We start from the raw sequence: 22,841 nt of genomic DNA on the forward strand, positions 1-22,841 counted from the left end.
AAAGCGCAGCAGGTCAGGCAGCATCCAAGGAGCAGGAGAATCGACATTTCGGGCCCGAAACATCGATTCTCCTGTTCCTTGGATGCTGCCTGACCTGCTGCGCTTTTCCAGCAACACATTTTCAGCTCTGATCTCCAGCATCTGCAGTTCCTCACTTTCTCCTTGATGGGCCAAAAGGCCTATTCCTGTGCTGTACAGATCTTTTTTTTGTTCTACAAAGGGAAAGGAACATGACATAAAGGAAGGTAGGAACATGAGTTGTGAAGAGGACATTTGGAACCTGCAAAGGGACATGGATAGGTTATGTGAGTTTGCAAAGGTCTGGCAAATGGAGAACAATGTGGAAAAATGTGAAATTATTCATTTTGGCAGGAAGTATAAAAAAGCATATTCTCTGAACAGTGAGAGGTTGAAAAGCTCAAAGATGCAGAGAAGACTGGGTATCATAGTACATGAATGACAGAAGGTTTGTATACAGTTACAGCAGTATTCAAGAAAGCTAAAAGAATGTTACGGTTTATTGAGAGAGGAACCAAATGTAAGAGTCAAGAGGTTAAACTCCAGTTATACAGGGCATTGGTGAGACTGCATCTGGAATACAGTGTATAGTACTGGTTACCACACTTATGGAAGGATGTTAATGCATTAGAAGCAGTTCCAAGTAGGTTTACTAAACTAAGACTTGGAATAAGTGGATTGTTTTATGAGGAAGGGCTAGACAGGCTAGGTCTGTATCCTCTAGAGTTTAGAGGAGTCAGGGATGGTTACTTGAAACATACAAGATTCTGAAGAGACTTGAGCAGGTGGACATTGAGAGCGTGTATCATCTTTTGGGAGAATCTCGAACTAGGGTTGTAGTTTAAAAATAAAGGGCTGCTCATTTAAAACAGAGATGAGGATTTTTTTTCTTTCAGAGGGTTGAGTGTCCCTGGAGTTTCCTTCATCAAAACACAGTGTCTGCAGAATTTTAAAGTATTTTTACAGCAGAGGTAAATAAATGATTGATTAGCAAGGGGATGAAAGATTATTGGAAATATGTAGGATAGTAGAGTTGAAGAATTAGATGATCCGTGATCTCATTCATTGCAGAGCAGGCTCAAAGGGCTGAGTGGCCGACTCTTGATTCCTTTTCCATATTTGAGAAAAGTATAAATTAATAAAGTAAAACAATTAATAACCATCTTCTCTTACCAGGATTGATAAATAGTTGGCTCTCCACTGTTTTAGCAATGCACTGGAGTTTGACAGCTTCCAGTGAATATTCCACGTGCAGGACATCTGGCATGCTGCGTAAGGTGTCTCTGACCAGGTTTGCCACTTCCCGTACATCTATCAGTTTCAGAAGCTCTGAGTATACAGCTGGAAAAGAGCTCAGGAACACAGCCTGGTGAAAACAAAGGAAATCTAGTCACCAATTTAACAAAGTTGATTTTAAAACTTAACATGAGCCATTGGAATTTCAGAAACATTCACATCTTCCTGCTCACCACCTCCTCCCTCCCAGCATCCAGCACGTTAAGCACTCCTAAGCAAACAGTAATTAACTTCTCTCTGTTCAGTTTCGGATACTGCATTCATGACTCATGATGTAGCCTCCTCTATGCTGGGGACACCAAGTATTGATTAGGTATTCACTTTGCTGCATATTTCAGTTCAGCCTGCAAGATTGATTCTGAGCTTCCAAGTGCTTGCTGTTTTGACTTTTCATCTTACTCCCACTCTGGCTGCTCTATCCTCTGCCTCCTACTGATATAAGCTTGCAGAACAGCACGTTATTTTCAATTTGGATTATTTCCATCCTCCAGACTCTATCTTAAATTTAACAATCGCAGATCATAATTGCTGACCCCAGATTCATTTGCAATGCCCCGAAATCCATCTTTTGCTTCTTGTCCTGTTACAATCCCCTTTTATCCGGTATCATCATTCCTGTCATAATTTAATTGCTCCTGCCTTTCACCATATCACATGCCTTCACTTGAGCATTTAGTTTCCCTCCTTTGCCCCATTCTTCCTATCCCAGCTCCCACCCTGGTTTAACTTCTTTGGTTTAAGGTTATGGGTCACGATGGGTGGCAACCCAAATCTCAGCCTTGAATATACTTAATGACCCTTCTACAACCCTACAGAACTCCACAGATTCACTACCCTCAGTGAAGAAATGCCTCCTTTCTGTCTTAATTGTGCAATCTCTTTTCTGCGATTATACCAGGTCATCCTAGAATCTGCCATAAGGGAAGAGATCCTTTCCTCTAAAGAATGGTTGTCAATAGAAAAAAACCAGACCTGTGGCTGAAACACGCACCTGGAGACTTTTCCTCTCTGCTGGTTTCGCCCTTGATAACTTTAATTTTAAACAAAAGCCTCCATTTTGAGGGAGGAACAAGGGATGTTCCATGTTGAGGCACACAGCTTTGTTGGGGAGGCTGCGGAATCAGCAGGGTTGCTGGCCCACTCACTGTGCTGACAGCATGACACTGCCTGCCCCACATTCTCATGCTGCTGAAATAAGGACGCTGCTTCTAGGAAGATTGCACAGTTAGGCGAAGATACACAGGCAATGGGATGTTATTTATATTCCCAAAGCCAACAGGAAATTTCAACCCAATGATTTCCAATATTTATAGGATTTCTCAAGCTCATGCAAAGTGAGTTTCAAATTTATGAATCATTTCAAATCCTAGATGAATATAAGCAAAAAAAAAGCCAAGTCATACAGCACGGAAACAGACCCTTCGGTCCAACTCGTACATGGCGACCAGATATCCCAACCCAACCTAGTCCCACCTGCCAGCACCCGGCCCATATCCCTCTAAACCCTTCCTCTTCATATACCCATCCAGATGTCTTTTAAATGTTGCAATTGTACCAGCCTCCACCACTTCCTCTGGCAGCTCATTCCATACACATACTACCCTCTGCATGAAAAAAATTGCCCCTTAGGTCTCTTTTATATCTGTTTCCTCTCACCCTAAACCTATAGCCTCTAGCTCTGGACTCCCCGACCCCAGTGAAAAGACTTTGTCTATTTATCCTATTCATGCCCCTCATGATTTTATCAACCTCTATAAGGTCACCCCTCAGCCTCTGATGTTTGAGGGAAAACAGCCCTAGCCTATTCAACCTCTCCCTATGTCAAACTATTCAATGTACATTTCTGTATAGTTATAAAATTAAAGCCCAATTGTTGTGATTGGCTTATGAGCTCTTACAAACAAAGGCAGCATTCAAACCTACAAGTTTACCAATAGATGATTCAATTATTCATTTCAAGAATTAAGAGCAACCATATCTTTTGATATAAAATGACATCCATCTGGAATTTCACAATATAATAATGTATTGGAAGTGAAGTAGGTCATTGAGAATTTTTTTTAATTCACTCAGGAATATGGGTGTTGCTGACTGGGCCAGAATTTATTGCCCATTCTTAATTATCCTTGAGAAGGTGGCAGTGGGCCATCTTAAACTGCTTCAACAATCCATGTGCTGAAGGCAGACAGTTGGAGAGGAAATTTCAGACTTTTGACCCAACGATACCAAAGGAACTGAAGGGATATTTTCATGCCAAGGTGTGTGCAGCTTTGAGGGGAACTTGGAAGTGGCAGTGTTCCTATGTAAATGCTGCTCTTGTTTTTTGAGGTGGAAGTGGTTGTGGGTTTGGGAAGTGCAGTCTAAGGAGCGAATCAAGCCAGCTGCTTTGTCCTGGATGGTGTCAAGCTTCCTGAGTGTTTTTGGAGTTGCACTCAAAGGAAAGTGGGGAGTATTCTATCACACTCCTGATTTGTGCTTTGTAGAAAGCAAACAGGCTTTGGGGAGTCAGGAGGGGAATTATTTGCTGCAGGAATCCTAGCCTCTGGCCTGCTTTTGTAGCACTGGCCTGCTTTTGTAGCCACTGTACTTACATGATCAGTCAAGTTCAGTTCCTAGTAATCCCCAGGAGTTTGATATTGGGGGGGAATTCAATGACAGCAATACCATCGCATCAAGGGGTGGTGCCTAGCTTGGCTCATATTAGGGATGATTATTGACTGGCATTTATGATGTGTCAATGTTATTAGCCATTTACCAATTCAAGCTGAACACAAAACAATAATAACAGTACAAGATGATAACACAAACAAGTGCTGGTGAATCGACAGCTTTTCTTTTCACTCTGCTTGATTTTCTTTTCCACCAATTTAAATGCAAAAAAAATTGCTTGGGTTATAAAATAAGGTACTGACTCATGAGCATTAATTTTACATTTTGCTCAACTTGAAGGATGAAGAGCTTGCATAAAATTCCCAATAGATATTTTTGCTAGTGAGCTACACTGAAATTTTCTGGGAATCCCTTTCATCTATGTCAGCACATTAAAATGATAATATAAGAAATGGAAATCAGTGTTACCAGTCAGGGCCTGAGGGAAAGGGTGGAATTCACAGCACACTCCTCCTTTAGGTTTCTCTTTTGCTAACTGAACTGAGCCAGCTGGTGAGATTAAAACCAAGACCCACACATTGTACATTTTGTAGAGTGTCTATGGACTTGTTCAGTCCTACCCCACTCATCCCACACACCTGTGTCTGTGCTCAGATAATTCATAAACTTTGCTTGCTTCTCTTGAAGTAAAGACATGAACACACCTTAACAAATTTGATTAACAAACTTTAGTACTTTCAGGCACAAAACTAAATGCTGGTGCAGTCTGTTTCAGTAAAAACAGTTGAGGAAGATTTTAACAGGAATTTTAAAAAGTGCTTGAAGATATCAAGAATACATTATTGATTTCCATGAGGAGAAAAGAAGTGTTTTAAAAGTCATAAGAAAGCACTTTCCTATGAGACAAAAGCCAGCTTTCTGCTGCTCTGAAAACATCATTTTGGTCCAGCTTTTTAGCACATTCTGGACCAAATGTACTAATCCCAGACTAATCCCATTAATTCCAGACTAATTCCATTAATGCCAGACTATCCCAATAATCCCAACTATGCTATTAATCCCAGACTATGCCATTAATCCCAGACTATGCCATTAATCCCAGACTATGCCATTAATCCCAGACTAATCCCATTAATCCCAGACTAATCCCATTAGCTGTGCCAGCAAAGATCCAAGAACCTTTTAATATTTTCTAACTTAATTCCAGTTTGGAACAGCATACAAATTATTTTGAATTTACTTACATGCCAGGAATACACTCCATCTGACTTAAACTATTTACCTGGGTGAGGCTGCATTTCCCTGGTTTAATCTTCTCTGGTTGTAACCAGAGAATCACCTGTAACAGTTTCTCTGCCTGTTCCTGCTCTATGTCCCACCTGTTTCTCAAGTACATTCTTCCGCTTCGGTAACATCCTTTCAAACTACATCTGTTTCAACATATAGGCTGACATATGTAACTCTACCTCACTCTGGACTCCTTCAATGCCTCTGAAATAACTCCACAGAGGCCAGTATCCTGTCACATTATTTACATGTGAAAGGTCCTTGCCATTGATCCAGCTCCCTCAGAGCCAGTTCTCAGAGGAAACATTCCTGTTTTTAATCTGTCAGACAGGACTCCCTGATTGGACCAGATTAACAGCCACAACTCATTCTATGAAGTCCACCTGGTTTACCTAGTTACAATGACTACAACTTCCATTGTCTCTGCACTGTCACAGTCCTGATCCAAAAATCAATATCGGATGAGCAAAAGATTCCTTCCATATAAAAAAAGCGAAGTCTAAAGTCTTCAATCGCTACCATAAATGCTACTCGCTAAAGACAAATTTCATTTCGCTCCTGGCCAACTGTCAAGACAGTTTGCAACCTTCACATCATATTTGATCTTGAGATAAGCATGCAACCACATACCTGTGCATCACCAAGATCACATATTCCTATCTCTGGACATCACTGCCATGACCCTGTTTCTGAAACCTAAATTTTATATCTTCGTAACTCCTCATCTTGACTATGCCAATGTAATCCTTGCCAAATCCCTCAGGAAACCTGTCATCCAGAATTGTGCTGCCTATGTCCAAACTCAAAGCAGTGAACCATTCACCCATCACCTCTCTGCTCGCTGACAAACATGAGCTGATACAGGATTTTCTCGCGTAAAGTTGGAGTGACTTTCCTGAAAATCACAACTTTTAAGTGTGGCATTGATTCACATAGGAATCAATGTTCAAACTGGAATCCGGTTTCACAGTGTCTTCCTCAGCAGAAAAATAATTTTTAAAATATCATGCCTGTGCCCTCTAAATTGAAACACAGTACCACCTGCACTTTCAAGGGTTACTTTCCTAAACTGGCAAATATGTCAACATGAAAAGATCTAAAAACAGGAGAAAGAAATGGAACATTCTATTGACAGTAGTCCAATTCCTCCATAAGGGTACTTGATGCTTGGGGTCTGTGCTGGTAGCTGGGCCTTTCCTCATTGGGCTCCAGGCTTCCTGCTGGGGCCATTGCTTGTTCGCTTCAGAGGTTGGCAGCTCCCTGCGACATACTGCTGTCTCTATGCTGAAGAAGCCCCATAGTTCCCAGCTGGCACCTCAGTGGACAGGATGGATGAGGCTGCTGCCAATCTCAGTGTGACCAGCGACTTGCTGCCTACAAAGAGTGCTGGGAAGGTTGTCCCTGAGCTAAGTTGTAGCCACTGTCCTGCAGACTTCATGAGTGTGGATGAGGGCGTACAGCTATGTCACGTCTGGTACCCTATGGAAGAGGCAGCTGGACAGGCTCTAACTTCTGGTAGTGACGACTTCCTCTTAGGTGTTGGCCACAGCATGGCTGGTGGCAAGCAGCAGCTCCAGTGGCCGATCTGGGCTGGGCAGGGAGGGGAGGGCTCCCAGATACAGACATCAGGCAGTGATGTGGTACAGAGATAAGCCACCCCAATTGACACACATCAGGTCAATGTACTGCAGGTAACAATGTCAAAACTCATCACATGAGGCATAATAAAACTTCTGGTCCTAATGAAAAAGAGATTAAAGCAAAACAGTGCTGAAAGGAGCACATGGACTGCCGATGTAGGAATGTCTTGCTTTTTTAAATTTTCATCCTTGCTTCTTAAAATGCCTCTACAGCTCCATCCTTACTCATTTGCAATGCCCCTTACCCCATTATACCTCTAAGACATCAGTGCTCTCCAATTATGTCCGCTTAATGGTTTTAATCAACTCACCATTGGTAGGCATGCTTCCAGTTGTCCAGGTCCAAAACTCTGGAATTCTCCCTGTCAAAACATCCTCTTCCTTTCCTCATTTAAGAAGCTACTTAAAATCGGTCTTTGACCAAATGTTTGGTCACCTTGTGCTTATTATTTTATTGGGTAACACTTCTATGAAGTATCCAGGGAAGTTTCACTACATGAAAAGCAGGATATAAATACAAAGTCAGAAGTCACACAATACTAAGTTATAGTTCAACAGGTTTATTTGAAATCTCAAGCTCTTGGAGCATTCCAAAAGCTTGCAATTTCAAATAAACCTGTTGGACTACAACCTGGTGTCAAGTGACTTCTGACTTTGTCCAACACTAATACCTCCACATCATATAAGTACAAGTTATAGATGTTATATTTGCTGACCTGTGTCTGTGTAATAATGGAGGAACCTTGGCTTTCAATGGACAGGAAGTATCGCACTGACTGGAACAATTCATAAATGCTGCTTCGAAATTCTTCCTCATTCTGTCCACCAGTTGCAAGAGTGTATAGGCTTCGGGAATGAATTATATATTTAAATATATATTCCTGTGCCTAGAAATAGAATTAGACAACTGTTAATTATACAATTGTGAAATTACTGTATATATTGCATTGGAAAACTATCACTGGAAACAACAGAAAACAAAAGGTTCACACAATACAGTAATAAATAGGCCCATGTCATCGATATTTTTAAAAGATTTGCAGCTCAGGTTGAGGTTCTGGATGTAAGTTTGCTTGCTGAGCTGGAAGGTTCGTTGTCAGTCATTTCGTTACCACAGTAGGGAACATCATCAGAGAGCCTCCGGTGAAGTGCTGGTGGCATGTCCCACTTTCTATTTATGTGTTTAGGTTTCCTTGAGTGGGTGATGTCATTTTTGGTTCTTTTTCTCAGATGGTAGATAGGGTCCAAATCGATGTGTTTATTGATGGTGTTCTGGTTGGAATGTCATGCTTCAAGGAATTCTCATGCGTGTCTCTGCTCGGCTTGTTCTAGGATGGATGTGTTATCCCAGTCAAGGTAGTGTCCTTCTTCGTCCGTATGTAAGAATACCAGTGAGAGTGGGTCATGTCTTTTTGTGGCGAGTTGATGTTCATGTATCCTGGTGGCTAGTTTTCTGCCTAGTTGTCCGATATAGTGCTTATTACAGTCCTTGTAAGGTATTTTGTAAATGACATTCATTTTGAAAAAAATTCTTTTCAAAAATCGCTAACATCTACAGGCAAAATACGCTAAAACTGGCCCAAAGATGGGAAACCAACACCATCCAACAGACTGTAGTTTAAAGCAGCACTTCACAGGAGGCTCTCTGATGATTAAACATCTGACAACAAACCTTCCAGCTTATATCCAGGCCCATGTCATTTTAGTACAAATCTAAAAGTCATAACTTGCTGCTTTACGGAGAAGCCTTAACGTCCAGTGGCTTACACCTTTTTTTTGAGGCAACTATCATTATACTGTCATTATTCATGGTCTATATCCTGAACAATTACTTGCTGAATATTTGTTTAATAAAAATTAGTAACTGATGGATGGTCAGTTGAGGTGTACAAAATCTTCATAAATGAAAATGTGGTCCCTGGATTTATTCAGCATCTTGGAATCATGCAGTGGATCTGTTCAAGCTTAATTTTCTACAGGTTTAATTGAAGTGTGTGAAATCTTACTTGATATATTGGTGTTTAATGACAAGGGGGTCAGTCGGCTGGACGGTAAATCACAATAATGTCAATTCAGTGAGTGTTCAATTCACACACCAGCTGAGGTTACCATAAAGGACTTTCTCAACCTCTCCCCTTGCCTGTGGCACAGCATTTCTCAGCTCAAACCACTACCACTCATCTTTCTCTCTCTTGAGAGAGCATCTCTATGGTCTGGTCTGATAAGACCATGGCAATAACCAACCCAAAATAAAACAGCATTTATGCTTTTCTGTATTTATGGCTGTGCAGGAGGATGAGGACTGCTCGCTCCCCTGCAGGGAATGCCAGTCAGATGCTACCTGCTACTGAGAATGCCTGCTCCACAAGTAGGACACGCTGAGGGTGGGATAATTGCTGGAGAGTAGAACCTCCATTCGAGAGTAGGAGGAAGTGCCACTCTCAGAAGCTGCCAACCAATCTGACTGACCAGCAGTTCCATCATTCCTGATAGAGCCAGAGCTCAATGTTCAGTGTTGTCAGGAATGCAGGAGGGAGGTCAAACAGGATCATGTCCACTTCAAGAAACTAAGTCCTGGAATTTCAGGATGAGGAGGAACCCCAGAGCCTAGGGAGGAGTGTGGAATAGCAGTGGACAGGTTCTGTCAGGCAGTTAGTGCAGAAGGAAGTGGACAACTTGTGGAGAGCAAAATGTGTCCCACCTAATCCCACCTTTTCTCCTGCAGGCCAATAAAACAGTCAGAGTGTGGTGCTGGAAAAACACAGCCAGTCAGGCAGCATCCGAGGAGCAGGAGAATTGGTTTCAAGCATAAGCTCTTCATCAGCCTGCCCATTCTTGTTTGACCGACCACATGAAGTGTATTTTGGCACGGGCAGTATATTATTCCAGTTAGTGTGCCTGTTAGTAAATCGAAACGTCCGTGAATGGTTTATTTAAATAGAGAAGGCTACTTGCCAATTTCAATGCGTGCTAGCCTAGTTTATTATGCGGGTGGGCAGGAGGGGAATGGGCTAGCCAACTAACTTTTTTTTAATACTCACCTTCCTTGTCAAAAAGTGTCAGACAGAAGTATATAAAATTCAGTTCCATAGGTCTATATCTTTACTAAAAAGACATTTGAACTTTCAGATGCACTCACTATAAGGGGACACTAATTTTCATATTTTAATGTGAACATTGCCATTAAAACATTCCCTGTCCTACTTTTAAATACTGAAGGAATGCAATATTCCTGTGTTGCAATGCAATTACTCCACTGCATTCACAGATGGAATGCAGTACAGAAATAAGAACATGGTTCCCACACTTAACTGAAGACAACTGCAAACAAGAGTCTGGCATCAATTGGTTTGCTCGTGATTACAATCACTAAATAGTGTTGTTAGTTTGACATAAAGTAACAATAATAAGTACACTAGACATGCTTAGGATGTCAGATATTTCTTTTTTGGATAGCATTCTCTAAGTGATATTTGAACAGTATTCCACATTCTAAAGCTCCCTATCTCACAGTCAGGGATACAGCTTTACACTCGATTAGCAAATCTTCCAGAAGCTTCAAGTCCCCATATTCAAGAGCTTCATCAACAAATTGCGAAATTAGTTAACTTTCTCATACCTTTCCATGGGCAATGTGCATGATAATATATAAATACTTAAAAAACTGGCATTTATTACAATATGAAATAGAATTTCAGATTGAATTTAATACTTTGTTTACACTCCAATTTTCTATATTTTTCCATAATTATAGACATGAATATCATAGGGGAAGACGTGAACAAGTTGAGCAATTAGCCCCATTAAAAATTATTAAATAAGCTCCAGTGATACTACACTATTGAACCTCTCAAAAAGTATTACTTTCCATTGAAATTGAACCACTAATAAAAGTAATAACACTAGCCTCCCTCGATGTAAAACAAGGATAACCACATACTCTGATTTCTTGCCTTCCTTCCCATGTTACAAAAATAGCATTGACAAATTAAGTAATTGATAATCAAAATAATTTTTCCATGTGTTTAAAAAAGAATCAACATTAACAAAATTGGATTAAAAAATACACAAGCTTTTTCTTCAACACAAATTGTAATAGAACAGATTTTGTGGTCAGTGGCAATGATCTTTGTTTGCCTTTCATCACATTTCAACTGTCAGGATTGTGTGGCACCTTCCACAGGGCACCTGGAATATGTGTACACAGGGCAAGCATCAGCAGGAGTGAAATTAGCCTACACCTGTAATGTGAAACAGGCTTGTAGCCAGTTAGTGGTTGATTTTTCACCATACAAATTCTTCTTTTCCAATGGTTTGTCAAGTATTGCTAAGATTTTTAATTTTAATGCAGGTAAGAGTGATAGAGTGCCTGGGAAACAAAGTGTGTTTGAATTATCATTCTGTGAAGTCAACAGACTCAAAATTGGGCAGAGTGAAAAATCAGCTGCTGATTTGATATGAGCCTCTTTCATGCTCCTTGTCAGGATGAATTTAACCCTCAAAATTTCCCTTCAACCACATTAAAGCATCCATACTTAGACAGGCAATGGTTTAAAATCAGAATGTGTAAATCAGAGTATGTAATTCAGTGTAAAACCATGCAGAGAAAATGAGACAGAAGAAAACTAGAATTAAAAAAAGAGACAATAGAGAAAGAGCGCGAGAGCGAGCAAGAGAGCAAGCGATAGCTATATTCAATTCCATATATTTTTATACCTCTAATGCTGATTCCAATCTGAGATTCCACATTGTATAAGTTAAATTTTCTGTGCCAGAGAAGCTGCTCAGAAGTAATTATAATGGGTATAATGTTAAAAATTCATTTGCACTTGAATGGACAATTGTGTATTTCATGGATGTCTACTGGGCAAGTGACATTCATATTCTTATATATTATTGGCATGAAGCATATCCAGTAACAGGCAAACCAAGCAGGAACATTATGATGTTTGAGTTTAACTTGCAGACCATAAGTTGATTGATATGTACTCTTCAATTATCGTGAGGATTGATGGCACCTTTATTCTTAACACAAAATCTAGATCTTTGCTTTATGAGCTTTGCATCTTATTACTAAGCCACAAGACTTGTTATTTCACCAATACATACTGCAAATACTTGCAATATTTATGAAGTGCATTACATCCCTAGAGTGATTGCTGTAGTGAATTAAAAAGATTGAAATCCTTACGTATCTTTAATATGAACATTTATTGGTGCATGCAACACTTACCCTCAACACATCCTGAATATGTTCTTGTCTCTCTGCTTCTATTGATCGATCAATGTATCTTTTCAGCACTTTGATAAGATCCCTGTGACATTTAAAGATTGTGGTGTTATATGAATGTTGATTTAAATTTACCTTTTTCCTCCTTAGTTGTTTTTACTGTTAGATAGGGTAAACCACATCTCTATCACCAACACTGAAAAAAAATACTATGCTGTTCACAAAAGCAGCTCCAATTTTCATGGCCTTTATTTAGAAAAAATGTGGTCTCATTTTGGTGTCAACAAGATCTAGCAATCGCTTAAGTGAATTTGCATTCACTCAATGTACAGAGTTTTGACCTCTGGCAATCCAGATACATAAGTTCTATGTTGATACTGACACAGCATTTTCACTGGGGAGAAAGTTAAACTGCTCTCATATGAATTTCTTTAGACACCATTCGATGTCTGCAATTATGTGGCATGTTTTGAGAAAATCAAAATGCTTCTGTTGAAAATCTAACTGAACAGTTGGAGCATGTGCAAGACAGAAACCAATAAGTAAATAGATAATAAAAGAATCCAGGAATATGGCTTTGTGCCTGTAAATGCAATAGGTTTTTAAAAATTCATTCACAGGATGAGGGCATCACTGGTTAGGCCAGCATTTATTCCCCATCCCGAATTGTCCAGAGGGTGGTTAAGATTCAGTCACATTGCTGTGGACCTGATCTCACATGTAGGCCAGACCACCTAAAGATGGAAGTTTCCTTTCATAAAAGGTCATTGGTGAACCAGATGGACTTTTCCTGACAATTGACAATGGATTCATGGTCATCATTAGACTCTTAATTCCAAATTTCAAATCCACCATCTGCCATGGCAGGATTCAAACCCTGCTCCAGGTGCCAGAAGACTGGAGGTTGGCTAATGTGATTCCACTATTTACGGAAGGTGGTAAGGATAAGTCAGGGAACTATAAACGGGTAAGCCTGACTTCGGCAGTGGGCAAGTTGTTGGAGGGGATCCTGAGGGATAGGATTTACATTTATTTGGAAGGCAAGGACTGATTAAGAATAGTCAACATGGCATTGTGCATCAGAAATCACGTCTCACTGACTTCATTGACTATTTTGACGTTACAAAGAGGATCGATGAGGGCAGAGCGGTGATGTGATCTGCATGTAGTATATATGAATAGGAAGGGTTTGGAGGGATATTTTCCAGATGCTGGGCTGGAATATCTGGTCGGCATGGACGAGTTGGACCGAAGTGTCTGCTTCCGTGCTGTACATCTCTATGGCTCTATATGATCTAAAAGATCAGTAAGGCGTTCGACAAGGTTCCTTATGGTAGACTGATTAACAAGGTTCAATCACATGGAATATAGAGCGAAGTAGCCATTTGGATACAGAACTGGCTCAAAAGTTAGAAGACAGAAAGTAGTGGTGGAGAGTTGCTTTTCAGACTACAGGCCAGTGGTGTACCACAAGGATCGGTGCTGGGCCCCCTGCTTTTTGTCATTTATATAAATGATTTGGATGTGAACACAGAAGGTATATAGTTAGTAAGTTTGCAGATGACATCAAATTGGAGGTATAATAGACAGCAAAGAAGGTTACCCCAGAGTACAATTTAGATAAATGTGAGGTGCTGCATTTTGGAAAGGCAAATCAGGGTAGGACTTATACACTTAAAGATGAGGTGCTGGGGAGTGTTGCTGAACAAAGAGACCTTGGAGTGCAGGTTCATAGTTCCTTGAAAGTAGAGTCACAGGTAGATAGGATAGTGAAGGCGGCGTTTGGTATGTTTCCTTTATTGTCAGAGCACTGAGTATAGGAGTTAGGAGGCCATGTTGTGTCTGTACAGGACATTGGTTAGGCCACTATTGGAATATTGTGTGCAATTCTGGTCTCCTTTCTATAGGAAGGATGCTGCAAAACTTGAAAGAGTTCACAAAACATTTACAAGGATGTTGCCAGGGTTGGAGGGTTTGCGCTATAGGAAAAGTCTGAGTAGGCTAGGGCTGTTTTTCCTGGAGTGTTGGAGGCTGAGGGGTGGCCTTTTAGAGGTTTATAAAACCATGAGGGACATGGACAGGGTAAATAGACAAGGTCTTTTCCCTGGGAAAGGGGAGCTCAGTACTGGAGGCACAAGTTCAGGGTGAGAGGGAAAAGATTTAAAAGAGACCTAAGAGGCAACTTTTTCACACAGAGGGTGGTGCGTGTATAGAATGAGCTGCCAGAAGAGATGGTGGAGGCTAGTACAATTACAAAATTAAGAAGACATCTGGATGAGCGTATGAATAGGACTGGTTTAGAGGGATATAGGCCTAATGCTGGCAAATGGGACTAGATTTATGTAGGATATCTGATCGGCATGGACGAGTTGGACCGAAGGATCTGTTTCCGTGCTGTATATCTCTATGATTCTATAACAGTCCTGCGATAATCTCACTGCGCCATCAACTCCCTATCATGGATAGTGCAGGTAAAAGCATGAAATCAGCCATTAATCTAGTTGAGTGGCAAAGCAGCCTTAAGAACCAAAATGGCCGACCCTTGCTCCACTTTCTCATGATCCTATAACTACATTGAGACAGTACTGTGATACAGCGGAGAATGTTTGCTGATATCCTCAAAATGCTCTCAGCACGCATTTGCAAAGCACAGATGCATATTACCCCTGCCAGTGACATCATTCTAACCCATTTGCTCATGTCTATTGGACTTATTTGAGTGTTGCCATAATTTTTTTTTTAAACTGGCAGAACGTTTCACAGTGTGAAAGTGCGCAGTGGAAACCTTTTGAGGGTGTCAAGAGTCAAAGTATATACGCTATGCTAAAACAATGGAGAAGAATCTTCAGATGAATCGAATAAAAGCAAAGGCCTACACACTCTCCATTTACATTGCAGGAAATTCAGTTCATTAGTGAAGACTGCGTATGTATGACGTTAGAATCACAACAATCAATCAGTTAGTGCAGCAGTGTGCTACAAGCCATAAATTTGATCATAAGGCAAGTAGACCTGTCTACTCATGTGACAAAGGAGGTTTTAGAGCATCTGGTGTTGACTTTGAAACTTCATTTCAACCTTATACATGCGCAATGATGGCACCACTACTCCCAAACAATGTTAAAATGAAAGGCTCACAAGTATTTGCAAGACAGAGTACATGATATTAAAAAAAACTCAGAGAGATACTTTTATGTTGAATTCTTGGACTACTCAAAGAGGGAATTCATTTTTAATGCACAAGAGATAAAAAGCTCTAAATGAATACCTGACACTGTTCTCTAAATACAAGAAACCCAAAAAAAAAATAACAGTATAAATGAGGAAGCAAATCCACTGGACAGTACCTGTAAGCTAACGCTCCAGCAAAATGGCTTTCTATGTATGTATCCATGACTGGCTTAAAATGCTGAAACTTGATGTCCTGCAGCAAATTGATTATATGAACCTGTAACAGACAATTGCATGAGAGGCAAAAATATTCTTACAAAGATACTTTAATGGGTACACCTCAGTCAATTAAATAAAAGTCAAATATTGATGATGCTTGAAATCCAAAACAAAAAAAGTACTGGAGGAACTCAGCAGGGCTATCAAAATCTATGAAGAGAGAAACAGAGTTGTCAATTCAAGTCCAGTATGGCTCTGTTTTTGGAAATTTGTTTGGAAAAGTTTATTTCTACAACTAAAATGTTAAACTGTTCAGAGGTCACGAAATAAAGTGGTGCAGGAGAATGGTTGATGAGCAGAAAGAATATAACAGGAGAAAGGCAAGTGCTGAAAAATGCATTTATATATACCATCTACAATTTATCTTTTTGTGATGATCTTAAACCATCCAAAAACAGATAAAATAATTGGCATTTTTGTTAAAATCATTTTCAAATTAGATTTCAATTTAAAGCAAAGCATTTGTTACAAGGATACAGAATGTGGATGATTTGGCTCAAGGGTCCACATCACCTCAGAAATGAAATAAAATCATTAAAATACTCACCAATGAATCAAAAACCTTCAATCCATATTTTTGTGGATTTTCATCCAAAATTCCAAATAATGCATCCAATGTATCTTGCAGAAACTAGAAAATGAATTTGAGAAAGAATTTAGAATCACAGGTCTTCCCAATAAATTGTGGGTCATTTTCCATATTCTTCTGGAGAAATACCAAACTACAACATGATTTCTACCTTGACTATTTCTGCACCGTCTATATCTTTGAATTTTGACAGGATGTCGCATATTCTTTCTGGGTGGGCTCTCCACTTCAAAAAATCCAACAAATCTCCTTAAAAAAATAGAAAATGTTAGAAGTCTACGTACAAAGAAAGTTGAATAACCAACAAACAAACATGAGAATTATTTTAGTCCTGTATAATTGTAGAAGTTAAAATTAAAATTTGGTTCCTACTTTCAAATCACAAGTACTTAAGTATGAGTAAATTAAGCATAGCGTTGCTTATATATAGACATGTAATTGTTAAAAACAAGCTTTTATCACAATAAATAAAGCAACGTGCTAGAGACACACAATGTTCAGGCACAAACTGTGGAGAAAGAAAGCTGACCTTATGATCCTCTGTCAGAATTAGAAGGCAGACATTGGATACTCACTAGCAGATCTAATTAGTGCTGAAACAACATGATTTTCTTGCATTCAAAATTCAATGAGTGTTGTTAAAAATAAATCAAAATTCAAACGAGGAATAAAACCATCAGCTAAATTTATTGTGGACTTTGTGACCCCAATGTCAAGATCAATCGGTCTCACTACCCTGAAGGTGGCATCTGGGATCTTCAACCCTCAGCCATACACTAGTTTTATATATTGACCCTTATGGGGTATACAAACACAGCCAAATTGAAAAATCTAAAGCAAATCAAAAAAATGCATTTACTCCATTTCCTAGAGCACAGAAAAGATCAGAATCCAAAATCTCTTCCTTTCTGAGACTCCTGTAGGGCTGCTCAGGCCTCAGAGGTTTCAACTTGGGTCAGCAGTTTCTCAATCACACCACAAAATAAAGAATGTCCAACATGAATTTCAGTGCTAGTGTGGTGCTAGCTATGGAGGCATACATTCTAGCAGTGGATCATATGAAATAGCATGTTCCTTTGGCTGGTCACAACAGGCAGAGCACTGACTATACTCAATCAATCTCTACTTACAAAACACAGAGCTTACTGTCTAACATTAGATGTAATTCTGTGATTAAATGGCACCTACTAAACAATTCTGATTGCGTTAAGAATTACACTAACAGCTAATTTGAGATTATTCATCAGGTTCATAGTTTGGCTCACTTATGCTTGCTAGAAGGTATAGATATTCCATGCAGGGGCTGGTCCTTTGCAAACAGAAAGTACATATCCACACATTGCTTCATTCTCAAATAAACAGAAGCTTGGGGGAACTGTCAGTCTCTGGTGCATTCCCTTAGGCCGACTTGTCCAGTTTAAGTTTAAACAACAGTTTGGCAGCTAAATGCCAGTCCCTGGTGCCTTCTCCATGGCAACACTGCCAACAATCAGAGTCCATTGGCTAACCAATCAGTACCCTCTTCCCGTGCAGTATCAATGGTTGATTTCTTTGAGATGTGATGTTCTTGCAACTCTGTCCTGATTGTTAGCAATAATAATTTTGTCCTAATAAGCAATTATTGCATTACTGTTTCTTCATCATCACTGTCAATGAACAGCATAGTCTATGTAACCACTGTAGAAGTATCACCACCAGAGGGGACTTCATTGGTTTAGCAAGGTGCTCCCCCACCTTCAACACCACCTTCATAAGAGTGGGAGGGATTAGCAATACCCATTGAATTTACAGATCCACCAGTAATCAAATCACAAATAAGAAAATAACAGTGTGCAATTCGTCACTGTCTGCAAATAAACATATTCTTTCATAATATGTAAAAATGGACGGGGTTCGACTATTTTTATCCTATATATTACATTTTGTACCAGATGGCGGAGTCATTTAATTTAGTAAATATTAATATTAAGCAATGTAAAGGCAGTTAAATCTGATAACTTGGATCTTTTAGAATTTTAGTCTATCCTCTCCAACTATGCAAATTCTGCTCTGCAAACCACTCAATATAACTTGAAGACCCAAACTCGAGAATCATTGTTGTCAGCACCAGCTGAAATCTTTTCATTAGGTCAGTAGACAGAAACTGAGCTATGAACACACCTAATAGAAGAACCTAAAGCAAAAGGTATACAGGTATTTATTTAATTTTCTTACCATTCTGAGTGAGCTTAGTTGAGCACAGAAAAGATGAGATCCAAAAACTCTCCTTGGAAGCTTTGACTGGTTGACTGTTACCATGGAGATTTCCTTTACAATACTGAAGTTTGAGGTAGCGAGCAGGGTCCTGAAAGTTGGTGTTTTCTTCACACTGCAAAATAACAAATAGCAAATTTTTTAGCCTTTACCAAGTTAACATGTTAAAACAGGAAGCTTTGCACTATTGTCAAACTGATAATTAAAACCATCCGGAATGTGTATCTCGGACATTGTGCATCAATTAACAGAGGTGCAGACGTTTTTGAGATTTCTTATATGAATTAGTTGGGAATCATAACTCTAGGGTGTTGAGATCAATATGTAGCATTAATTATTTTGTTATCGTAATATTGGCAACAGGTCAATTTCACTGATAATAGAACAAAGTCGCTAAAGTCGAATTTAATAATTTAACATTTTCTTCTGTGCCTTTTACCTACCTTCAGACCCTAGGCCCTGTCATGACATGGGCTGCTTTCAGCTTAGTCAACCTATTTTCAGCTACTCATGGTCCCCATTATCAGCTTTTCTTTCTCCTGAACATCTATCCCTGTGTCTCCTTAACTATTGCGATCTCTCAAAAACAGAAATAGCTGGAGAAACTCAGCATGTCTGGCAGTATCTGTGGAGAGAAGTCAGATGCCTCGGATCCAGTGACCCTTCTTCAGAATTGATTGAAGCTGGGAAAAAATTGGTATATATGCTGCAGATGGTGTGGGGCAGAGGAGAGGATTTAACAATAGGTGGAGGGAGCCCAGAGAGAGAGAGAAAGCAGCAGTTGGCCAGACACAGGAATGGGTAAAGGTGAGCCGGGGAGAAAGATAAGTGGCTAGGAGACCATTGATAGGTGAAAATGGGTTGGCTGACAAGACAGGACCCCATATGATGATGAGGTCTGGTGTGTGGGGATTGGGGCAATGGCAGGGGAGGAGGTTTTCAGGCTCTAAAATTATTGAACTTGATATAGAGTCCTGAAAACTACTGGGTCCCCAAGCATAAAATGAGGTGCTGTTCTTCCAGCTTGCATTGAACTTCCAGGAGCACTGCAGCAAGCCTGAGGCAGAGATGCTGACCACGGAACATGGTGATTTGTTCAAGTGGGGACATTTTTAACAGACTGAATGTCGGTGTTCTGCAAAGCAGTTGCCCACCCTGGGCTCTGTGTCTCCAGTGTGGACAAGATCATATTGTGAACAGTGAATACAGAAGACTAGATTCATTGAAGTGGAGGTAAATCACTGTTTCACCAAGAAATTGCATCCGGGTCACTGGATACTGGGGAGGGAGGAAAGAAATGGGTAGACAATTGCTTGAGAAGGTGCTGTGGAGAGATGCGAGGGGTGGATACTAATCAACCTTTTTCAAGTTACCATCAGTTCTGAAGAAGTGTCACTGGGCCCGAAACATTTCTCTCCACAGATGCTGCCAGAATTAGAGTATTTTTACAGGTATTTGTTTTTGGTTCGGATTTCTGGCATCCACAGTTGTTTGTCTTATGTTGCTCTCTCTCTCTGGTCTCCATCTCCACTATTCACTCACTCCTTTTCCCCATCTCCTGTCTTCAGCATACAAGTCATCTTTTCCGAGTTATCTTCAGTTCTGCAGGAGCACTGGACTCAAAACGTTAATTTTGCTTTCTTTCCACAGATGCTGCCAGACCTGAGTTTCTCCAGCAATTTTGTTTTGTTACCGAAGTCATCACAATGTGTAAGCCATAATCCTGACATTTATACTGGAATTGTGCCCTCCAGCTTTGAGCCTATTACAGATTAGAAAGTCAATGGTAGCGCACCTCATTAATGTGAATCTGTGGGTACCATACCGTTGTGAGCATCTCCAGACATTACTTGTCCCAGATGCTGAGAAAACTCAGCCCTGTGTTCATTTAGTGAAGGACATTGCCAGGTGAGTGAAAAGGCTGATTTAACTGTTTCCCTCTCACTGACTAATGCCTTGCAAAACATAATAACCCTTGCTCTGAGGCTCTGTTCCAGCTAGTACAAATTCATTTTCCTCAATCTTTTCCTCTAGTTAGATTAGTCGAGATTGGCAGAATCCTGGATAAAAGCAAATTACTGCGGATGCTGGAAACTGAAACCAAAAGAGAAAATGCTGGAAAATCTCAGCAGGTCTGGCAGCATCTGTAAGGAGAGAAAACAGCTGATGTTTCGAGTCTAACTGACCCTTTGTCTTGCAGATGTTAAGGAACCCAGCTTCAACTTCTCATCCACACTCCTGCCCACCCTCCACCAGTCCCAATCCCTCGAACCCCATCTCTGCCAACCTCAGCCCTTGTCGTGTGTTCACCATACCCTCTGACTTTCCCCTCGCTGAGGCTGAGCGTGCTGTACTCAGCAAAGGACTCAGCTTTGTATCCTTGCGTCTCCACCTCAATGAATTCCGGGCTCGACATGATGCTGAGCTCTTCTTCCATCGCCTTCGCGCTCACTTCTTTGGGCAGGAGTCCTTCCCCCACTCCACAGATCCTTTCACATCCCTCCAACATTCCACCTCTAATTGGACACCCCCACCAGGACAATTTCCTGCCATCGACCTTTTCATTGACAATTGTCTATGGGCCATTGGCCACCTTAATTTCTCTGCCCCTCTTACCCATTCCAACCTCTCTCCATCCGAACTTTCTGCCCTTCGCTCCCTTAGGTCCAATCCCAACCTTGTCATCAAACCTGCTGACAAAGGGGGTGCTGTTGTCGTCTGGTGTACTGACCACTACCTCGCAGAGCCTGAGCGCCAACTCTCAGATTCCTCTTCCTACTGAACTTATTTCCTCCTACCTAGACTCCATCTTTTCTCCTCTGGTTCACTCCCTCCCTACCTACATCCGGGATTCCTCTGATGCCCTGCAACACATTGACAGCTTTCAATTTGCAGGCCCTAACCTTCTATTCACCATGGATGTGCAATCTCTTGAAAGCTCTTCGCTTCTTCCTCAAAAAGAGGCCCGAGAATCTCCATCCACCACCACTCTCCTCCACCTGGCTGAACTTGTTCTCTCCTTCAACTCATCCCATTTTCTCCAAATCAAAGGTGTAGCAATGGGTACTCGCATGGGTCCTAGCTATGCCCGTCTTTTCATGGGGTATGTGGAACATTTCTTGTTCCAGGCCTACCTGGGTCTCCTCCCACAACTGCTTTATCGGTACATCGATGACTATTTCAGTGCGGCTTCATGCTCTCATCCTGACCTGGTAAAATTCATAAACTTCACTTCCAGTTTCCATCCCTCCATCACCTTCACCTGGTCCATCTGCGACACTGGCCTTCCTTTCCTTGACCTTTCTGTCTCCTAGCTTTGACAAAGGGTCAGTTAGACTCAAAACTTCAGCTCTTTTCTCTCCTTACAGATGCTGCCAGACCTGCTGAGATTTTCCAGCATTTTCTCTTTTGGCAGAATCCTGGTTGCTTCATGGTGTGCTATTACGGCTATCATAGTTTCCCAACATGATAAATACATGCAATATTCTGCAGGGTGTCAAACCAATGCTTCTTACATTATCATCACTTTTTATGCTCCTCTATCACTTATCTACTTCACTTTCTTCATTATCTCCACTAGTTAGTGAACAGAACAGAACCTTTGCAGCAAGATGCTTGAAACTGCTGAGTGATGGTTTGGCAGAGACAGGCACTTGGTATTGTCCATAAAGGTTTAATGAAATTTTATAGTATTTAATGTTTCAAATAAACTCAAATTGCAATTACCTTGTGTACTAAGAGTTCATGAATACCATCTGGCAATGTTCTGCCATCTTCTTGCATCAGTGGAACAAAGGAGAACCCAAAAAGTTTTTTCTCTCCTTTTTCCTTTGCTGGAAATGAAAAACAATAAACAAGTAAGAGCTATTGGGGAGATTTCCCACCTGAAGGTTGGTCTAATTAATAAAATGTAAAAAATTTGACTTAGAACTGGGTCTTAATAGTTTGTTCTGGGAACAGCAAAAATTGAAAACTATTCTGACAGTCTATTAGGCCCTCGAATTGTGTTTTAAAAAACTCCAATGTTCTTTCCTTTACTCTGGAGATTCCCACTGATGTTTGAAGTGTTAAATTGGTTTTGATCTGCTGTGTTATTTTCCAGTGTGAAGATATAGTTTTCCTTCATGAAAAAAAAGTGCTATCAGCATAGTGTTGAAGGCTTCAATTATACTAAAGGGTCCATGTTTTATCAAAATTATTTTGTTGCTCCAATTAGGGCAATAGCAATTGCCACAAACAAAAAGGGAAAATGTGAACCATCATCTGTTCAGCAGCTTAATTCCAGCCAATACAGGACGGCAACCGAACCACTGACTGTTTCCTGATATAACCGCAGAAGAATTATTCACTTTGATGCAATACGTTTCATGTGAAAAACAATGTGCCTCCTTGTAGACATTGTAACATGATGATGCCCAATACAGCCATAGCAGAAACAATTCCCAAACTTGTTGCAAACCAAAATGTA

General features: G+C 40.4%; 1 protein-coding gene across 5 annotated transcripts in view; it reads right to left on the reverse strand.

Annotated features, from left to right (window-relative positions):
• LOC122559665 (dedicator of cytokinesis protein 4-like) overlaps positions 1-22,841 on the reverse strand; it is a 456,397-nt gene that overhangs the window by 158,235 nt on the left and 275,321 nt on the right. For all 5 annotated transcript variants that reach the window (XM_043709518.1, XM_043709520.1, XM_043709517.1 and 2 more), the window contains exons 16-23: positions 22,100-22,206; positions 18,335-18,488; positions 16,272-16,369; positions 16,079-16,162; positions 15,429-15,529; positions 12,085-12,166; positions 7,568-7,738; positions 1,192-1,384 (exon numbers count right to left, since the gene is read on the reverse strand). In XM_043709518.1, coding sequence (XP_043565453.1) covers positions 1,192-1,384; positions 7,568-7,738; positions 12,085-12,166; positions 15,429-15,529; positions 16,079-16,162; positions 16,272-16,369; positions 18,335-18,488; positions 22,100-22,206 — 990 coding nt within the window. The remainder of the gene's footprint in view (positions 1-1,191; positions 1,385-7,567; positions 7,739-12,084; positions 12,167-15,428; positions 15,530-16,078; positions 16,163-16,271; positions 16,370-18,334; positions 18,489-22,099; positions 22,207-22,841) is intronic.

This window comes from Chiloscyllium plagiosum, chromosome 19, assembly GCF_004010195.1.
Source record: "Chiloscyllium plagiosum isolate BGI_BamShark_2017 chromosome 19, ASM401019v2, whole genome shotgun sequence".
In the NCBI taxonomy this organism is placed as follows: Eukaryota; Metazoa; Chordata; class Chondrichthyes; order Orectolobiformes; family Hemiscylliidae; genus Chiloscyllium; species Chiloscyllium plagiosum.